General features: G+C 36.2%; 1 protein-coding gene across 1 annotated transcript in view; it reads left to right on the top strand.

Annotated features, from left to right (window-relative positions):
* ANAPC10 (anaphase promoting complex subunit 10) overlaps positions 1 to 8,446 on the top strand; it is a 31,550-nt gene extending 23,104 nt beyond the window's left edge. The window contains exon 4 of the mRNA XM_009574720.1: positions 8,216 to 8,446. Coding sequence (XP_009573015.1) covers positions 8,216 to 8,446 — 231 coding nt within the window. The remainder of the gene's footprint in view (positions 1 to 8,215) is intronic.
* Positions 8,447 to 20,751: the final 12,305 nt, after the last annotated feature.

Below are 20,751 nucleotides of genomic sequence, written 5' to 3'. Positions count from 1 at the left end.
ACATCATCTGCTTACTTCAGAAACATGCCTGTTTCTGTGATCTACAAAGTAGCAATGTAATATAACCCACTGACATTGTCCAATGTGTTGTGCTGCTTATGTAATCCAAACATGAAATTTGGAAAGGCAGTGTAAGAATCTCTATTTGAGCATCATAGATGCTAATCCTTGGCCCACCATGCAAGGAGGATGTGGCTTGCTGGTTAACCACACTGGGAATCTATCAATGCATTTTTGTAAAGTAGCTATTTGCTTACAGTAACTGATTCTTCACTAAACTGTGATAATTTAACTGCTATGATTGAAGCTGCATTGTTTTAAGAAACCATAGGAATTTGGGTGTTAAATCATAAGGAAATGAGAATGGATCGGGATTGTATGTAGAGTACCACTAGGCAGTATAGGACTTACACATGACACTGTTTTGAGGAATTCCAGTTCTTCAAACATATTTTTGTGTCCCTGAGTGATGCCCAAAGGGGATCCTCACTGGCAATTCTGCATCAAAGTTCCTGTTGGATAGCCATGGCAAACTGATACTGATGATCAGGTTGGTAATGATGGCAAAGAACTGGGGGAGAGAGAGGGGGCATGGTTTGAATAAATTTCAGATCAGACTTCAGATAGGTTTGTCAATTTTTTTTTGCGTTGTACGAGTGATCTGTCTGCAGATCTCCATCCATCCAGTTGCATGTCTTGTATAAAAACTACTTGCAAGTTTTCAGTGATACCTGTCTAGAAGCATTTTACTTTTAGTTCACAGCATTACACTAGCCTCCAATTTAATGATTTTATGCTATTTACCAAGTATTGTTTTTTAAAAAAAAAAAAAAATCTTATGTGGTTTGAATCCTTTTTGCACCTCAGTCCGTTGGTCTTTCACAACTTGTCAAGTGTATTTAAAACTTGGCCAATCATATTTTAAAGGATGAGATCCTCATAGTGGGATAACATTGTCTTAGCTGATTCCTTCCCCATCAAAGGCTATAACTCCAGTTTTTAGATGTCTGCCTTTTACCAGGAGTTTACAGTGAAAGATCCTCAAGTTGATGGTGAGCTTCTTTTGCTTGACATAATAAAGCAGAAGTGTCGCTTTACAGAGCATTTCCTGAAGAATATTTAATTTTTGCAAGACTTCTTACCATTTCATTCTACAGTTCGGAAATGGGTGAAATGAAGACAAGCTACAGATGATTCTGGACATATATACACTGTCACAAACGGCTTAATTGCATAAACTGAATTGGCACACGATGTATTTGATTATTTATATGGGTACAAATGATTGAGAGAAACTTGGCAAGATGTGTTGAAAACTGATCTGTGCAAAATGAAGTCAAATTTAGTGCATTCATGAAAATATGGCCTAATATATTTTGTCACTTTTCTTAGTGTTTCCCTGTTACGTTGAGCTGACTGAGCACTTCTCTAGTGTATTTTCAGCGTCTCTGTAGTCTAGTTGACTTCTATGCTACTTCTAGGCTCAGATACATTTTCTGTGACAAATATTTATTTTGGTAATCTATATCAGTAAACTTTACTTACTCTTTCTAGCTTGGCTTGTGTGTTTAGTTGTCTTTATTTTAATCGGATACAACTTTCTAACACCTCGGCATTGGTTAATTTTTACTGTTGTAATCTGGAGCAAAATAGTCCGAAGAAGGAGGTTCTATAAAACTTTTTGCAAGGATCTTTTTGACCTTTCTCTTTTTCAACCTTCCCAGTCTTCCCAAAAGTTATTTCTTTCAGCTCATTTGAACAAAAAGCTTATGTATGATAGGAATTTTTAGTATTTGCAGGTTTCACTGCCTAATATAGTTTATTCTGCAACTAGTCTCCTGTCTGCGCAAATCCATAGTTGAGTCTTCCTGAGGCAGGGACTGTGCTCCTCTAGACTCTTCAGGAACTGCTATTTGGAAGAATGGAAAACTTCTCTTACCTAATGGACTGAAGTTAGATTTCTTGACCGTTTAAGTAGGTGACTGATTAAGACCACAGAGCCACCTCCTTAGGTGGTCGTTGCTTCGTTAGAGCAAAGAAGTGTGCTTTTCACAGTGCATCCTTTGAGCATGTTCTGTGTTTCTTGTTAAGCTGCTAATGTGGTGTCCCTCCTTTGACTCACTTGGAACTTGCAAAGTTTCTTTTGGACATGCTTCATTTTTCTGCTGGAATTGGTGCATCACTGCTATTAACTGGTTCTCTTCCTTCCTAAGTGAAGTGATGGCTGAAGCCCAAGCTCTGCTACTTCATGTGTTGACAGTTCCAATACTTGGAATTATGCAGAGTTCTACTGATTCTGAATCCTGGTAGCTATATGGTAGGACATGGCAGTTACGGAAAGAGAATTTTGGAAATTTAGCCAGCTTTCTTTCTCTTTGCTAGTTGTTGTGAAAATATATTTGGATAGCTGTAAAAAAACAAAGGCTAAACAGGGAAAAGCCTTTCCCATATTTGACCACTCAACTCGGAGAAAGTCTGTGTATTGATAAATATTTCATTTCTGAAAATAACATTTATTTCTGCTGGAGCTTAGTTTTATAATCATCTGTTTGGAAGAATACGTTCTTGAGAACACCTGCTTTGAAAAGCTTAGGGTTTTTTATGTAGCTGTATGGTAAGAACTATTAAGCGCATAGAAAGGCAAATTATATTTGTGAAGAAGAGTCTAGCCATTACTTTTAATTTCAAAGATGGCTACGTCACTAAAGAAGCAGCCTTAACAGTTTTATGGGAAAAGTAGAAGTAAAATCAAATGCTGTTTGGTTTCACAGCCTGTTTTAGAGGCAGCCACTAGAAATGTGTGTTGCCATTTGGATCTAGTAGCACAGATGGAAACGCGATGGGGTACCAACATCTCAGAATCTGTTGTATCATGCTGAAGCTGTGATGGCAGCAGTAATTCTCAGCTTTCTGTCAGTACATGTGTGCAGAAGAGGATTTTTTCTCTAGGGGAAGAAAACAGGCTGCTTTTTCTTCCTATATATGCACAAAAAAGTTATTCCCCTGAAATCTGTCTAGAGTACATTCTGGAATGTGTTTGTAATGACCCTGAATATGAAACTACTTACAGTGGGTTTTTTATTCCTTTCTGTGTCTTCACAACAGATATCTTCATAAGGCAACAAAAGTCATGTATTGTTTCAAGGATGTTAGCCTAGTGTAAATACAGCAAACAACTTGGGTTGGGTTTATAGGCATAGTAGAAGTAACAGTTTGAGTTATATGCCACTTTGAAGACACCACAGAATTTAAGCAGAATATCACTGAGTATGGAAAAGAGGTCAATATTCAACTTAAGTAGGATTAAGTACAATAGAAGTACAAAGCTGTCTTTGGATAAATAATCTCATATCCTATAAGGAGGCCAGCAATACCAGTGTACAACAAGCTTCCTCTTAAAACCTCTGGTCTTGTGCTCAGTCATCTTTGTGAATTGTAACCTTAAGTTGCTTTGGCCTTGACTTTTTTTTTTTAAATTTTTATTTTGTTGTGTGGTTTGCATCTTCTATGGTAGAACACTCATTATTTGCAATAGTAGCCTTGCCAAATGTGTATGGAATTCTGTAGAACCTCTGGACTATGCAATAAAGTGAAGAAACAGGGCTATTAAATTGGCTGGGGACGAGATTTCCATTGAGGACATTATTTCTGCTTTGGCTTTCAAAATAACATGGATTACTGGAGTGGGACTATATGTCCATAGGTAAAGCTGTAGCACGCAGAGGACAGGAAAAATAAGAAAGCAATGGAGAGAAAGCAGGAGAAGAGATAGATAAGAGTATATAACAGCAGCAAAGGACAGGTGAGTGACTTTTCCATTTCAATTTTTATCCCTTTGTTCCTTTATTTTGACTTTCATGCTCTTATTTACCAATTTATAGTATTAGAAGCAAATTTAAAAAAAAAAAACAAACAAAACAACCACAAACAAAAAATCCACAAAAAAACCAAAAAACAAATAAACAAAAAACACAAAAAACCCCCCACAAAAACAAAAAACCAAAAACAAACCCTGGGCTTTTAGTATATTGTATATAATATTAGTCTAGAGCTGCAGGAACTGTCCTGAGTCACTAATATTGAACTTGCATTGATTCTTTCCTTTGTTTCCCTTTTTTTAACCTTTTCTGGTAAAACACATAACAGAAAGAAACTTCTGATTTTAAATTTCACTCAGGTAATTAATAATATAGCTGATTTTTAAAACTTTTCTGGAAGCCAGTTAATTGTGACTGGTTCTTAATGATGTACATAGGAGGAAAAAATACAGGAGGAAACTTAATCTGGTATTTTCTCATAGTGGACTTACACTGTAGAGTTGGGGTGAAACATATATATATATGTATGTATATATAGCGGCTAGTGGTTTTAAAGAACAGGGTTGACAGCAAAGTCAACTGAAATGGATTTAAAGAATAGTATTTACTATAGGTAGAATTGCTAGTGCCACCTGTATTTAAGGTTGCGTGACCCTTTCCATTTTAAGGCTTAACTCTTAGTTACTTTAACTTTTGCCAAAGTTCAGTTCAGACAGATTTTTCCATGCCAGATGTCTGCTTTGGGTTGAATTTTTTTGAAAGTTTCAGCCAAAGCAGTTCTGTTCCAAGAATAAGGCTAGTGAAAAGTATGCTATTTTGCTTGTGTGAGAATATTCTGGTGTCCTTCTTTGATGCTCCAGTGCCCCCAAGCTCTGAAGCAAGGATTTGAAATTTGGCAATAGTTCAGCCTTTGTGTTGAGGATGTGCCTTTTGCCTCCCTGTAAAAATCCACCCAAATTTCCAGACCGGTTTACAAGGCTTTGAAAGATTGCCATTTGCATGGGCTTAATAGGAATTTCTTAAAACTTCACAGTAAGTTTCCTTTAGATTCTGTTCACACTGGGAATGCTCCAGGCAGAGTAGAGCTGCATATTTCATCCCACTTCTGCTAGGAATTGTAACGGCTGGATCTGGGTGCTGACATTGAACTAAGAGTGGGCAGCGTTTTGTCTTGTACCACCACCGCCTATTCCCATGTCCTGTTCCTTCTCCCTGGTGAAGGACCTGGGCCCTCTGGAAAAAGAAACTGTCTCACTGATCTGAAAGAGCATGATGGATGTGGAGGAGAAGAATTTAGGAGCATATGTGTATGTACCATTCCTTTGGTCACAGGAAATGTGTGTATCATACTGGCAAAATATTACTTCCTTTTCTAGTGGATGTTCAGATAATAATTGTTAGGTTTTGTTATATTTAAACTTCAGTAGTTGAGTGGGTCTCAAGGCTTTAATCACTTTACTGAACTATGTAGGCATCAATTTCAAAAAAGTTAGACTCAAAAAATGTCAGTACAGTAATGTTATTTAGAGGGCAAAAATCAAGAGCTCACTTATTTCAAACATTTAAGTCTAACTCAGACCTTTTGCACTTAATACTGTAGTACAGCCTCCAACTTCATCACAAGTGTTGCATGCTTTGATTGGAATGGGGTAAGGGGTCTATTCTGAGGATGAGTCCAGGATTTGTACAGTAAAGGATGTGTATTTCTCTGTTACAGAAGTTGGAACATGTGGAGTAAGTGAAGCAGAGATTTCAGGAATAAAAAAAAGGCTTTGTGGCTAAGACAATTGAATGCTGCTTGATGAATTTTGTGCAATCTGTGCTTAGTCATGGTGTTTTTACATGGTGCACTCAAATAACTGTTCCTAGGTGGCTGCTCATACTGTGTGTTCTCGTGGCTGGTTTGAGAACTCTTATCAATTCACAGAAATGCAGACACTTATAATTGCAAGTGAACTCAGTGGGAGCTAAACCTCATGTAAAATACTGTATGCTACTAAGGACAGTAAAAATCAGGTTCAAAATATGTGAAATTTGACATCTGGAACTAGGGAATATTTTAATTTAATTAACCTAATGCCTCAGTGGCCTGTTTTACAGATGTAGAAATTACTTGTCCCATCTCTGTAGAAAGACTCGTGAAGAAATTGGTTGCCTTTGTAGCAGGACTGAAAAATAACATGCTATAAATAAAGCATATGACCACCTCCCATTGATCAGGGATGAAACAAAGCATTCATAAATATGTAATCAAAAGTTTATTTATATAATAAGATACGAGTATATTATTCCATTAATAAAATTACCTTTGCAACTCTTAACTTTCCGATGCTTAAGCTTATGACCCTAATAATTCTCTTAAAATAAAAGATGTGATTTTTCTCTGAATTTAATAAGCATCCAACTTCCTTTTGTACAAATAGTCCAGTTTTGCCAATCCCTTGGTAGCCTTCTTGGAGGTGGAGTCATTATTTCAGTCTTTGCAATTTCTTTCCCCATAAAGCATGCAAACCTGAACTATATTGGATCTATCTGAAACCAATGATGTCAACCTATAGAAAGTAGTACTTTTTTTTTACTGTATTAACTAATCCACTTCATACTGATCCAAGCATAAAAATCCCAGTATCATAGCTCTGGAGCTTAATTTTTCCACTTTGAATCAGCAGTCAAAATTTGTAGACTGTGAGAATAATATTAAAATGCAAGTTTAATTAGCAATAACCTTTTAATTCTCTTCTAAATTATAGCCACTTTACCTTAGTTCTAGTTGAATATTACTGGGATCCTCATCCTTTCTGTTCACTGTGGAGATGGAAAGCATACTTGCTCAAACTGTTGACTACTACCTCACCATGATAAATTTCCCCTTTGTAAAGCCGCTTCAACAGTACATCATTTTCATCTCTTTGTAAAGCCAACTGTTACCTGAAGTTCCTTATGCAAAAAAGATTTTGTAGGTTTTTTGAAAGGGACAGGGTTAAAACAAATAAGTGAATGTGTGTTTGTGGAAGTGTCTAGCTCCCAGAGTGAAAAGATTTGTTGCTAAGGTTTAGTGAATTTAATGCTTTGGAAATTATTTGTTGAAGAGCCTGCAGCAGTGGAGAGTTTCGGGCTGGGGGGGGAGGTTCTTTCTGGTTTTTTTTAAGGTGGAGGTGTGAGAGGTTTTTTTGTCTCTTTAAACTTAAAGTAGTCATCACCTTCTTCACTTTTTTTCTTGGATCATTCCCTCAGGGTATTTGCTGTCTTTGAAACAGTAGATCTCAGATGGGTCTTTTGAAAGCTTCAGCAAAGGCAAAGCATTTGACAGGATGTTTGTCATGCAGTATTTTCAGGAGAAAGATGGGCATTTTGAGCTGCTCAAAGCATAGGTCTTCCTTAGAGGAACTCAGCTGCTAGGAACAGCAGTCTTATTTGCTTAGCTGTGTGAAATCCACAACCTTGTGGACAACTGTTTTGGGTTGTGGGTTGTGTTTTGTTCTCCCCCCGCCGCCCCCCCCAAGACTTCCGCTTACTTGTGTGCTCTTCCATATGTGTTTTGAGCTGTGCTTTGAAGTTGGGCAACTAGCTTTAAACAAAAGCTGTTACCACACTTCTGCATAGCATCTAACTTGATTTCAGCATGCTGATGTGTCAGTGATGTGGTTTAGAGTTAAGGAAATGAAATTCTTTGCTTGCTTTGACATTGGTTTCTGTAGGATTGAAATTAAAAAAGAAAAAAATAATCATATTACACTTGGTTTGTTGTATAAAAGCCAAGTCAAAGTGGACCTTAGAATGTGAATAAATGGCTGTGCAGCAGTTATTAATTGGCCAGGCATCTGTCTTGACACATAGGTGAGATGAAGTCTGTGAGTTATCCTGTATTTTTTCCTCTGTCACCTTCCGCTTCCTCCTCCCCAGTCCCCCTAATAATCTAAGGAATTTCTGAAAACCCAGACTTTGTGTGGATTTAGTTTCCTACGTAAGCCATTCTAGCATATTTTAGTTCAGAGTGCCTAATAAAACAATTTAACTTTAAGATGCATATTTTGTCATCTTTGAGCAGTGTACTTCAGTAACAAGATCCAAATAGTACTGCTTTGACTTTCTTGAATTTATACTCAAGTCTGTATTTTTTTATATTGATTTTTATTTTAAGGTTAAGGCACAAAATGAAGGGTAGATTCTGAAAGGCAAAAGCAAACACAACTGTAGTTAACTAAATTAATTTGTATCCAATTACACCAGCAGTAAATTAGCTGTGAGTATTCAACTGTACTATTTCAAATTCAATTGAAAAAGTAACTGAAATTTGATTTGCAAGTCTCTGTTCTATTAAACAGGTTTAATATGTGATCATTTATATTATGTTAACTGTTTCTGAATGTTTTGCTTTTTTGTCTTGTTTTTGGCAGCAACTTGAATTAGTGGAACCAAGCGGCTGGATTCATGTTCCTTTAACAGATACTCATAAGAAGCCTATTCGCACATTTATGATTCAGATTGCTGTTCTAGCTAATCACCAAAATGGAAGAGACACTCACATGAGACAAATCAAAGTGTACACCCCAGTGGAAGAGAGCTCTATTGGTAAATTCCCTAGATGTACAACAATTGATTTCATGATGTATCGCTCTATAAGATAAAATTTCTTAATGAGAAATAATAAAGGCATTTTTTGATGACTGTATCATTACTTAAGTATTCAAATACTTAAAGAGCAGGGTTTACTTCAGTGTAATTATATCTTTTTGTTTATACTTTGTATGATTTTGAAATAAAGATAGTCTTGTGTTACAGTATATTGTAGTCTGTAATTTTGCATTACTTTTGCTGGAGTCTTTGAGTGCTCTTATACTATCTGAGAGGAAGAAAACCTGGGCACTTTAAAAGAACGTATTTATGACCAGGAATCAATACTTGATTTGATATAATACAGTTTTTTGGGTGATTCTTCCCCGAATGATCATGCATGGAAATAGTTTGTTCTATAGTGTTACTGTTCATTCTTTTACCTAAAAGTTGCTCTTTTGAAAGAGCATTCTTCTTGAACAGACATAGTTTTAAAGACATTACCAGTAGTATTTTCCTGTCATTGCTTATGTTAATGTGTTGTACCCTTTTCTGTATAGGTTTTTTTCTGCTTAATGACTCTGCGTGGATTTAGCCTTCTTCGTAACTGTGAAGTAGATCATAGAATCACAGAGTATCTCAAGTTGGAAGGGACCCATAAGGATCATCGAGTCCAACTCCCTGCTCCTTGCAGGACTACCTAAAACCAAACTATATGACTAAGAGCGTTGTCCAGGTGCTCCTTGAACTCTGATAGGCTTGGTGCCATGACTTCCCTAGGGAGCCTGTTCCAGTAACCGATAATGAAATAAAGATGACAATGACATGAAGAAAACCGAACCTTTCCAAATTACTCAATATAGTATGTACATTAATATAGATATACTGAGTATAGATCATCTAAACGTGATAGCTGTTCAAAACAGGGCGAGAGAGAGGAATGCTCCAACATCATACAGTAACAGTAGGAATGAATCTTTCAGATTCAAAGTCCAATGCACTTTCTAAAGTACCAAGAATTCTGGTGTATAATACAAGGTAATCTCAGACTCATAGCATGGAGTTTCTGTAATGTATTTTAAAGTAAAGAACATTGCAAGGAAAATGTATGCTTCATCTACTTGCTATGAGTAGGAATATGTCTTATAATCTAATTACTAGTTATTTCAGCCTTTAAAAAAATTAAGTAGATTTTAGAAAGAGAGGCTGTTGAAGTACAAGGGTTTCTTTTAAAATGTTTAGTATTAATCAAACCTATTCTTTCTCCTAGCACCATAAAAGTTGAACATAAATCCAGACTACTCTTCTTAATTGTGACCAAGGAAAGGCTAATAATAGTGGAAGCTCATCAAACAATGATACAGGATCCTCCAGGGGAGAAAGAAGGTGAAATAGAGGAAAATGGGAAGGTTATCAAAGATGGATAAAGATTCAGCTGTTGAAATCCTTTATGTACTTAATGAAGTAAGCTGTTGTTTACTGAACAATTTTGTCCTCTGGTTGAATTCCAGAGTCTTTAGGAGGGTAATTAAAATGGGCATTTCCTGATAATGAACCTTGTAGAGAAGTCCGTGACTAGCCTGAGTTCTCTATTTAAATGTGGATTCAATCATTTCAGGAGGACCTTAATGGTACTTCACCTTTCCATGTAAAGGATGTATCAACAGCAGAATTCCTGTTCAGCAGAAGCTGGTTGAACTCATGCTTTTCACAAAGCCTGTCAGTTCAGTGGATTTTATTATATAGCGTCAAGGAGTTGTACATTCCTATTCACTTATTTGAAGCAGAATTTGTACTTTTGATCTACTGCTTCATGTTTTTCTGTCAAAAAAAAAAAAAAACCAACAAAAAAAAAATCACCCTGGATTTATCCAGTTATTTTGTTGTTAAGTTGTTGATTTTTAAGAAAGGAGTTTATTATGTATGCAATTTTCCTGTTTTTTTCCAGGAAGGGAAGATTGCAGTTATCCATCTTAGCTTTGTATTGTCAAGCCACTGTTCCCCACTTAATAATTCTAGCACAGATAATTCTGTGGTAATTCTGAACTCTGGTCAGTAACACGTAAAATATTTTGATTCAAAGAAACTTTGAAGTATTCTTTTCTCTTACACGTCATTCTACATTATTTATTACATATTTCAATAATATATGCATTTATTTTCTCATCAGTTCACAAAAGACCAGTCCTTGAAATGAACATGAATATAGTCTACATGAACCATCCCCAAGAATGGTTCAGGTAAGAGTTCAAGGGTTGCGTAAACAATTAAATGTGCCCAAGTTAAGGGCACATATTTCAAAGCAGCACCCATTATCTTTAGGCTAATGAAGTCAAGTAATACTGCTCTATGACGAACATTATCCAGTAGACTAGGAACAGGCCTGTGAGTGCAGTCTTGTTCTGCTTATTTCTGCCCTGCCTCAGTAGGCATAATTTTTGGATCTTTAGAGAGCTATTCCTGCTTTTATTGATTTTTCAGGGCTCCTATGTCCATGCAGGATAGGTACCAGTATTTGTCTTCAAAATTTGGAACTGTTATTCCTGACAGTGTAGTTGAATAAGCTGAAACCTAGCTTGACTACTTATCTTGCTACTCTGAAATCATAGATGGTGTTCAAGTGGTTTTAAGAACCTATGATACCTATGTGAAACTGGATGATGTTAAGCTTTACTGTTGGGGAGGGAAACTGTATATAATAACTTAATGCAGTCTTTCAGTAGATGTTAAGGTGCACAAGGCTCTTTAAAGGCTAAGGCTGTAGTTACACTTTATTCTTCTATCAACAGCAGATCCAGTCTGAAGCTGCACATTCCAATATTTTTTTTCTACTTTATTGCCAGAAATCACCATTTCCATGGTTGAGCATCTTCAAATACTTCCATGGCTGTTCACTAAACTGCATCTGTGAAACAGATCCTTGGTCACTTCCTTGGCCCTTTAAAATAAGTGTATTCTTAGTATTGAGTGGAAGCAAGTAATCTGTGGTAAGACCATGGGAGTGAACAGTGAGTCATGATGATGAGGGTGGAAGTAGGTTAAAAGGGAGAGTATAACTAGTAACTCCTTCAACTGCTGCTGACAGAATAACTTATGACTATGCCTGAAAGGCAGTATAAAAATGCAAACTCATTACTACAGTTTGTGTCTTGCTCTTTGATATTCAGTGTTACTTGAAAACAAGTGCAGTAGCCATTCTAAATCCATCTTAAATCTTTTCAATGTTGTTTCGTAACAGTTGTAGATACATTGCATTGGTATTTAACATCTGTGCAAATACATTTGTTTTTTAACATTTTTGGTGCTTAGTCACATAAGACTGCTGATTTTTAAGTGATGAGGTCCTAGAGGATTGTATCTGAAAACAAAGCAAGTTACTGCCTTTGTGTATTAATATAGTACTTGGTATTTGAATTGGGATAGACAAACTGGTCTGCCAAACCATTGCAGAAAGTTACTACACATATGTTGTGTTCAGCTGCTACTTTTTTTTTCTTGCTCATTTTTTTCAGACACACAATTGTCTGGCATCTTATCACTTGAAAGAGCAATTTTATGTGACTAAGCACCAAAACTGTTGAGCATACAGATTCTTTCCAAAGACTGAGTTTGAGAACAGAAAGTTCTTCTAATATTAATTTGGTTAAAGCTTATATATTGCCTAGCCACATGCTTCTTTGGAAGGTGTCAACAAGTGCTGTAAATTACAGTTAACTGCTAACGTGTGCTAGAGATCCGAAATTGCAAACCTAGAGAAAAGCCAGAATGAGTTACCTTTGCAGTGAAAATTCACAAAAATAAACATTCTTAGACTCATGTATAAATAGTGCTGATGGAATACTAGAACCATTTTGATGTTGATCATGAATTTGCAGGTTTTTAGTGAAAATGGGAATAACATTTTAGCTTGGTATGCTTGTCTCTCATATTCACTTCCTGCTCTGTCTGAAAAAAATTTCCTTTGCATTCTTTAACAATATCTTACATTCATAACTATTTTGTTTTATTTTTCCCCACATGCACACTTTGGCTGCTGTTTGGAAGGAGACAAGTCCTGGGAAACTGTAGTCTTTAGTATGTCCAAGTTGTCAGCTTCTCAGTAGAAATGAATACACAACTATATCTCTAAAAAGCATAAAGTCAACAATTGACCTATTTGCCCTACAAGATGGTTTTACAAATGTTAGCTTCAGGGGATGCTAAGAAGAGACAGGTTGTCAACTTGTTGCCAGCTTAAAGCATACTTTTCTTTAATAATGAGCAAACAAGACTGCTTCTTCAAAGTGATGAGGAAAAAATAATCAGATATTCACAAATGTGGCTTGCTAAGAATTATAACTCTGTGCTAAAACCTTAGGGTAGTTACGTGAGTATTTTGGCTTGCTTCTCCAAATATGAAAGAGTGAGGTGTACTGGTTACAAGGACAACTAATCTTTAATAATTTTGATCCATGGGGAAAAAAGAGAGCTTTTATAAAGCTTTAAAAATTTCACAAGGTCTATGCTCAGAAAAGACTTTTTTGCTATTTGTCAAATAGAAACATACAATGAAACATACAGTCTTAGCATTGTTTTTTGCAAGCTGACTACTAACTGAAGATATTCAAAGAATTGAATTCAAATCAGTGACATGTCTGATCTAAAGGTCTTGGAGGGGGGAGGAGAGTGTATATTTGTATGCAATAATGGCCAATACTTTAGGCTAATAAAGGTTAAATACTTCCTGAGTAACTTTTTACTAAAACAATGCTCTGAGCAGTATACTCTAGGTATGTCCCTATGTGAAAGATGTTTCAGAGGCTTTGGCTGTTTTCCCCTACCCCAAATCACAAGACTTTCCCAACAGACCCATAAGTAATTTCCCAATTTGTTTTTACAAACCTTGTCTATAAAGACAGGTACCTTCTTTACACTGGTGCTCTTCTCCAGCTGGAGGCTAAGATTATAATGGATGATTTTGTGTTATTACTGTAGCAGTGTCAAAATTGGCTGGTTTATCAAGTGGCAACTATCCAAGAAACTGAACCAAGGGAGTTGAGAGTTGTTTGTTTCTCAAGCACTCTTTAGAGCTGTATGCTGAGTAATGCTATCAGGGAGAGGAGAGGTAGCCAGGAGGCCACCTGTATTCTGTAATGGCCTATTGTAGCTATACCTTAAAATATTTGAAAACTTATAGTCCCTTGTGACTAATGTGAAAAATGGAGAGAACTACAGAGATATTTATAAAAGCTAGTAAAGCATGAACTTTCTCTTTTGTTTAACAATGAATTATAGAAAAATTCCAAGTTAAGTCTCAACACTATCTCTAAAGCCTGCTTTGCTTTTTTGAAAATGCACTTTGAGTGGACGAGCACTTAATTTACTTGTTTTCTGTTAAAGTTGATGGAATAGTGCTCATTAATTTCAACAGAGTATTGGGTTAGGTCCTTTTGCATATTAAATTACAGTTATTTTTAAGTCTTAGGTTTTCAAATTTTTGTTGTAGTCTGACTAGTAGTGTTATCTCATGATTACTTTACCTCAATCTTTCAAATTTTGCATTTTTTACGTTTTCTTCACTTGCTAATATTAAAGAAAGAGTATTGCAAGTTGCACCATGGCTGAAAATTGGTAATTCTCTAACTTCAGGCAAGGTATAAAAGTATATCATGAACTTTTATGTTTAATTGCAGTATCAAAAGCAGAATTATAGGGTAGATGAGAAATGAAAGGTAGGAATAATCTTGTTTTAACTTCTGCAATGGGGGTTCCCCCCCATGGCTGTAGCTGGAGCATTGTCCCTCACTGTCAAAGCAGGCAGCAGTTTATAATCCTAAATGGACTCACTGGAAAACTAAAGAAGCATAAAAAGGGATAAATAATGGACTATTAGTATATTATGTGTGAATTGCTATGATTAGCTGTATTATATAGCAAATATCACTCCTTGATTACTGGATTGTGTTTTCCATACCTTTTGTTTTATCATCTAAGATGTCATTGCTAAGTAGTCTTTCTCTTTTTCTCTTGTATGAGAAACATCTGATAAATATTGAGTAGTGTAAGATTAAGGTAATATTGAAATTAATGGGAGGCAGAATGGAAGATATATTTGTTCTAAGAAATCATGACTTGGCAGTGATCTGAATTGTCACTTCAAATAGTAGTGATTTAGGGTTTTTAAAACTTTTTTTGGAAGATACCACAGTAGGCCTTTCTACCTTGCAGAACAGAAATTTAATTCCTAGCGTAAGTGAAAAAGCCTTTCTTTAAATTAAACCTTGGCTTAATTCTCTGTGTAGACATTAAGAAGAGGGAGGTAACTGAGTGACCAGGATCTTGAGGAACTCCTGTTGAAATGAATGAGAGTAACTGTGTTTTGACTAAGTCATGTCTGTGTGTCTTCTCAGTGCTGCATTGTAAACAAAAAAAGGCAGATGACAGGAGAGGGAGGAAAGAGGTATTTGCTGCTCCTGGTTTCTAAAATGGAGAACAGCAAAACATTTATGTTTTGCTTAAGCTCGCATAGGGAATCTCTGGCAGAGCTGGAAGTTGAAGCCATATCTCCTTTGTCTATCTTCTCTTTCACTGTGAAGCAGATTTTCGGATAATGATACTGTTTTAAAGACAAATTTTGCAGTAATGCAATTTCCATATGTAATTTCATTTTAAAGTTTGAACTATATTTTGGGGTTTGCTGTTCTAGTTCAGTCTGTAGGGGAAGTACTTTTGCCAACACTGTGTCCATAGGTGCACAACTGAAGCTCTTCAGTTGCTGCCTTGGTGCTTGCTCTTACCTTACCAAAAAGACAAGAGTACTGTTTAGTGAAAGAGGGATAAGCTACCTTACATTTTATAGGGGATACTGAACAGTTGGCATGTAGGTAGTTTTCTGAGAATCAAAGGCTTAATCTGACATGAACCAAGTGTGAGATCAAGAACTCAAGTGAGTCTTACTTTGGGGACTTGTTTTTCTTCATCTGTGTTATGATAGTTTAAGGGATGTAATTGAAACATGATTTAGGCTTGAAATCTGTTTATACACTAGAGAGAGCACCAGATGTCCAGATCGCCAGTACTGATTAGCAAAAATGCATGAACTTGTGTGTAATAAATGAAGTGATTGAAGAGACTGAAGGACCATGGAGAGCTACCGGTTATTGGGAAGGCAAATCATTGCTTCACCTAATACGAAGTGAGCCGTGTCTCTAAGCAGCAGGCCGTTGTTTGAAAAATCCGCACCTCTCACAATGCAATAGCCAGCAATAATTGTGATTGTCTTGAGTCAAGAACTGCACGTGAAACAAGTGCCACTACCTTATGCAGTAAGTTGGGCTAGCTGCCACTTGCAGTAAGTGAGGGTGACAAGACTGGACCTAGTAATGACAGCTGAATCACGTTATGTCCTATAAAGAAAGAAGGAGAGTCAGAAGCTGGTGTAGTAAACTTCTCAGGAAATCTTGAAGACTTTAGACATTGTCAACCATAAATATGTGTCTTTGCTTCAAAATGACCAGTGGTTTTTTCTATAACTCTATTTTCAGGATGGATCTGGATTAGTAATGCAAAAAGCGAGAGTTCGTTGCTATGCCAGGTCTAACTGAAAGAATAATTGGTCATCATTGCTGTTACTGTGTTTTGGTATGTGAATGAATTATGGAGGTCATTTTTAGTGGATATTTTTCTTGAATTTACCATCCAGCTCTGCAGCTTAAGTAGAATGCATCAGAATTCTTTGGGATCATTGGAGTGACCCCAGAGTGATATCAGCACATGCTTGCCTACATAGGGGAAATGCAGGTTTGGGGCTCTGAAGAGTACATGGTTATAACATGCAGTAGAACGCTGTGCTTCGAGAGCCTGACTTGTTTAATCAGTGGTAACCTTTGGGCTCTTATTCCTAAATTTTGTCATTATATGTAAATGGTTATTAAACACTGACTGATTGCATTCCTTTGCATGTATACTCAAAAATAGTTGTTTATTTAATATTTAACTACCACATTATTTTACTACTTTAATCAAATGCAATAGGTTTTTTGCTGGAGCATGAGATAATAATCTAAATGCAATTAAAATGTTCACAGTATTAAGAGTATGTACACTGCCCTCCAAAGATGGGATTGCTGAGGCTTCCAGGCAAAGGTATTGGGTGGTCTGCTGTTGGTTTGGAATACTTAAGTGTTCTGGTTTAGATCAGAAAGGTGTTAAGGTGCTTTTATAAAACTGTATAAACCATCATTAAACATTGTTCATTGAAGTAAATTTTAAGTAATCCTTCACATGACATATTTGCTGTAGTTCCAGGCTGACATTTCAACAAGCTGTTTTATGTCAGCCTAACAATTACCTGTCACAGTTTCTCCATTTGCACCAAAGAATAAACATTTCTTGCAGCCAGTCAACGGTATTAGCGTGGTTTAGTTTAGTGGAAGAGAGAAAAAAAAAAAAACAGTAATGAAAATGATGCTAATACTGGATGCTGCTAAAGGATATAATCCAGACATAATTATATATGAAATGAGAAAGTAAGTTTCGGACCACTGAAAGCATTAAGTATCTGAACTCTGATCCCACTGAAGTGAATTACCACTGTTAATTATATTAGGGAACAGTTAAGCCAATATTTAATACTTTAATTCAAGTAGATTAAATGGGATCAGTGACGTCCCAGTTATGTAGATAAAAACAGGCTGACCTAGAGCAGTTTTGAAAATTCTTCTCAAATGCTTCTTTCAATATACAAAACTTCTTTAGGAGTAAATTCCAGACACGTACAATCTAACATTGAACATGCCATTTGTTGAAATATTTTAAAATTGGTAGGTAAAAATTCCTCGTGTAAGATAAGAGCATCAGAGCTCCGCAACACTTAAGTTATGAGACAGTTTATGGCTATAGATTCAGATCTAGTGTTGACTGAAGTTGCCTACCATCATCACACTGTTGACTAGTTATCTTCCCCCATCTTCAGGAAAGCCCAATGATGACTTAGATCTGCCAGCTGAACTAGGTGTGATTTCTTCCTGCCCCGGCAAGACAGGCTGATTTACAAACACAATTTATATAAACTATCACTTGCTTTTGATTAAGTTAGGAATTGATCTCCAATGTCTGGGATGATTCACTTGTGTAATTGGCATACCTGAAGGGTAGTAACTGCTGGTAGGATGGGTTGTGATGAGTGACTTGGCTTACAGGTGAGGGTGGGCATGGATGCAGTCGTCTTGCTGTTGCTGCATATAGAGCTAGGAGGTATGTTTTTAGCATTAGTAGTGCTTAAATTTTTCACTGCTACTTGTTTGAACTGAAGTTTGGCAGTTGAACTAACACAAGTTGAGAAGGAAAAGCACTGGGTTTGGGCTCTCTACAGCGAGCCTGATCTTATGTATCAGTAAAAAGCTCACTGAGAGAACTATATGGAATTTCATGCAATTCCTTGAATTGATTTTGGTTACTGAAGCCAAGCTAGTAAGAACAATTTAATTCTCTAGTTTTCATCAATTTATTCTTTAATAATTAAGGGAAATAACTGCCAAAAGAAATAATGTTTATAACTTGAGTTAAAAAATTTAAAGCTAATATAAATTTAGCTGATTAATCAATTCAACCAAAATGAGATTTGTAATGAAAAACTCATGTCCTTCTAGCTGAAGGTACTACTAAACTAAAAGGAGTATATAACAAAAGGATTTACCTAGGTTTCTTGAGTATAAGACCATTATATTGCCTGGAGGACAATATCTAGCTTACAGAATTGACCAAACAAAATAGGTAATGGCTGTTTCATTTCAATATTTACCATATTTTTGTACCGCCATTTCATATAATCTGTAATCTGAAGCAGCAGAGGAGAAAGCAGTCTGTAAAATTGATTCTCATTCACCCTAGAACAAGCACTATCATGACAAGCAATGAATTTATGAAAAAGTAATGTCTAGGCATTTTAATTATAAAACATCTCATGAAAGGAATTGTCTTGTTTTCTGCATTTGTGCATTTCCTTTAAAAAAAATCTGTTTCTCACTCTGTTTAAACTGATTAGAAATTTCAAGTAAAAGGTAAACTCTTACTGCTCTTTCACAAAGGTATTTGTCTGGTTTTTCTATGCAACTACTTCAGGTTGCCGTCCTGCTGCCATTGAAAATCAGTTGTTAAATAAATAGGTGTTCATTCTGGTGCTTCAGAATCTTTAATCTTGGACCACACATCTCTGAAGAGAATTTCTACTCTTAAGAACAAATAAGGCCATACATTCTAATCCTTCAATTGTCTTTAAAATAATTCTGATGTTCTGTTTGGTGTGATTTTGGGGGTTTTTTAGATTTTTTTTTTTATCTTTAAGCCCAATGTCATGTTTAATATAATACCTACTGCTAAGCCAGGATCTTGTGATAGCTTGTATTCAGTATTAAAGCTTGTTTTCCTGCTTTTAATCAAGACTAGTCTTAAATATCTCAAACATTATGCTTTATCTGTTCTGTCCGTTGCAGATATTTCCCATTATTTGGCAGGTGACAGTGGAGAATTACAGCACTTTCTAAAGGTACATTTTCCATTGGAAAGCCACCAATGTGATCGGTAGTTTAAAGGGACAAAGATTTAAATCAAAATCTTAGTGTGTGGAAATGCTTATGGGCTATTAATCTTCTAGCAGAGCTAGCTAATCTTTCAATACGAGTTACGTATACTTTCATTATGTTTGATTTTCTATCCTTCAATGTACTGAAAAACCAGAAGAGACTTTATTTTGTGTTGCTTCTCAACTAAGTCTCAAGTTATTCTACATCTTCCTCGTATGTAGATATGTAAACCTCAGTGGAAGCACATGTACCACATCTTCTTGCTGTATCCTACATACCCAATCCTACTGTATTTTCATACTTTTATTCAGTGTAGTTTTTTTAAAACCCCACAATAAAGCAGTGATGTAGGTAATAGAAAAATAATTTTTTTCTGTTAGTTTTTGTCTTCTTCCCTAACTTCCCTTTTCTACCTCCAGTGCTAATTTGTTTTTGATTCTTCCCTGTCTGAGATTTTTTTTCTTTTCTTTTTTTCAGATTTTATGAAGGCTTGTTATCAAGTAGTGGTACTTCTAAAAGGAGATAGTTTATCTGGGTATACCTGAAAAAAACAGCACATGATTTGTCTTTGGTATTTACCAACAAAGTGTTTGTGTCATCCCTGGATTTCTCAGAAATACTATTTTCTGATTATATCATTCCCATCAAATATTTGTTTAGACAGCTTTCCTCCAGATACTGTAGTTTTCATTTCTTCCAGATAGAAGAATTAATTGTGCTCTCATGTTAACATAAAACCAAGGGCAACCTCATTAAACCAGTGGAACAGTGTAAGTGAGGAGAGAGTCAGGTCTTGCATATTAAATGAAAACAAGATTGATACAAGTATCTTGCAAAGGTTGCAATGATAATTAGGTTTATCTATGTTGTCAAAAATTAGTATTATCTACACTGTTTGCGTAATCCTCTTGTCCCATAAATTATGGTGTGGTCCTTATACAACTATGTATTTTTTTCCCCACCTTGTTTTAGGAATGAATCAAAATAGCGTAGTGAATGGAATCTGTTACCTCTGGCTCATCTGGAAATTTGAAAAGTGTAGAGTGAATGATGTGAAGTCTTGCAGAAAGGGAGGACATGGTTTTTTGATTAAGACAGATTGCTGTTCTGGAAAGTTGGACTCCATCTTTAGCTTCTCACACAATGATTCTAGCAAAGTCACTTGAATATTTTCATAGGTGATCACTAATTGTCTGTTTCTTGGAGGATTTACTCTGAAACCCCTGGTTCAGATTTTCTAAAGTGTTCTCAGATGTTGCTGAAGGCAGAGGTTTGCTTGCATCATCCATTCTATTCCACTAAAGAGTTGGCCTGTTAAAAAAAAAAAAAAATCTTTGAATGAAAAACAATGTAACTTACTTATATTGGGGACAAAAGCTTGCATTCACTTAGTCCATTTCTCTGGCTTCTGGTGGCAGCCCTAAATTTCTTGCTCTAGAAGTTGTCATCTCTGGACCCTGCTTCACCCATTTGCAGTGCTTGTTTCCTGGGCCCAGTCTTCAAACTGGGACCAGACTCATCTCAAGTCCGAGTGCTTTCCCACCCTAGCCTTTAGATATCCCCTTACTCCCATTCTCCTTCCCCAGAGCTCTCATCTGTCTCTGTCCCTTTCCCACATTCACTGTTGCAGCATTTTGTATCCTCTTTAGTCATAATTTTTCTCACCCAATACCTGTTTCCTCAGCTTCCCCCCAAATCCCCTAATCTTCCCATTTCCCCCCCCCAATCCTAAATATTTTCCTTCCTTTCCCAGCTATTCCCAACTAATACCACATGCTTCCTCCCTGTATTGCGTAATATATATTCTGCCTGTCAGC

The sequence above is a fragment of the Fulmarus glacialis genome, unplaced genomic scaffold, assembly GCF_000690835.1.
Source record: "Fulmarus glacialis isolate BGI_N327 unplaced genomic scaffold, ASM69083v1 scaffold13933, whole genome shotgun sequence".
Taxonomy (NCBI): Eukaryota; Metazoa; Chordata; class Aves; order Procellariiformes; family Procellariidae; genus Fulmarus; species Fulmarus glacialis.
The sequence above is the reverse complement of the archived record's forward strand: the minus strand, read 5'-3'. Positions and strand labels throughout refer to the sequence as shown.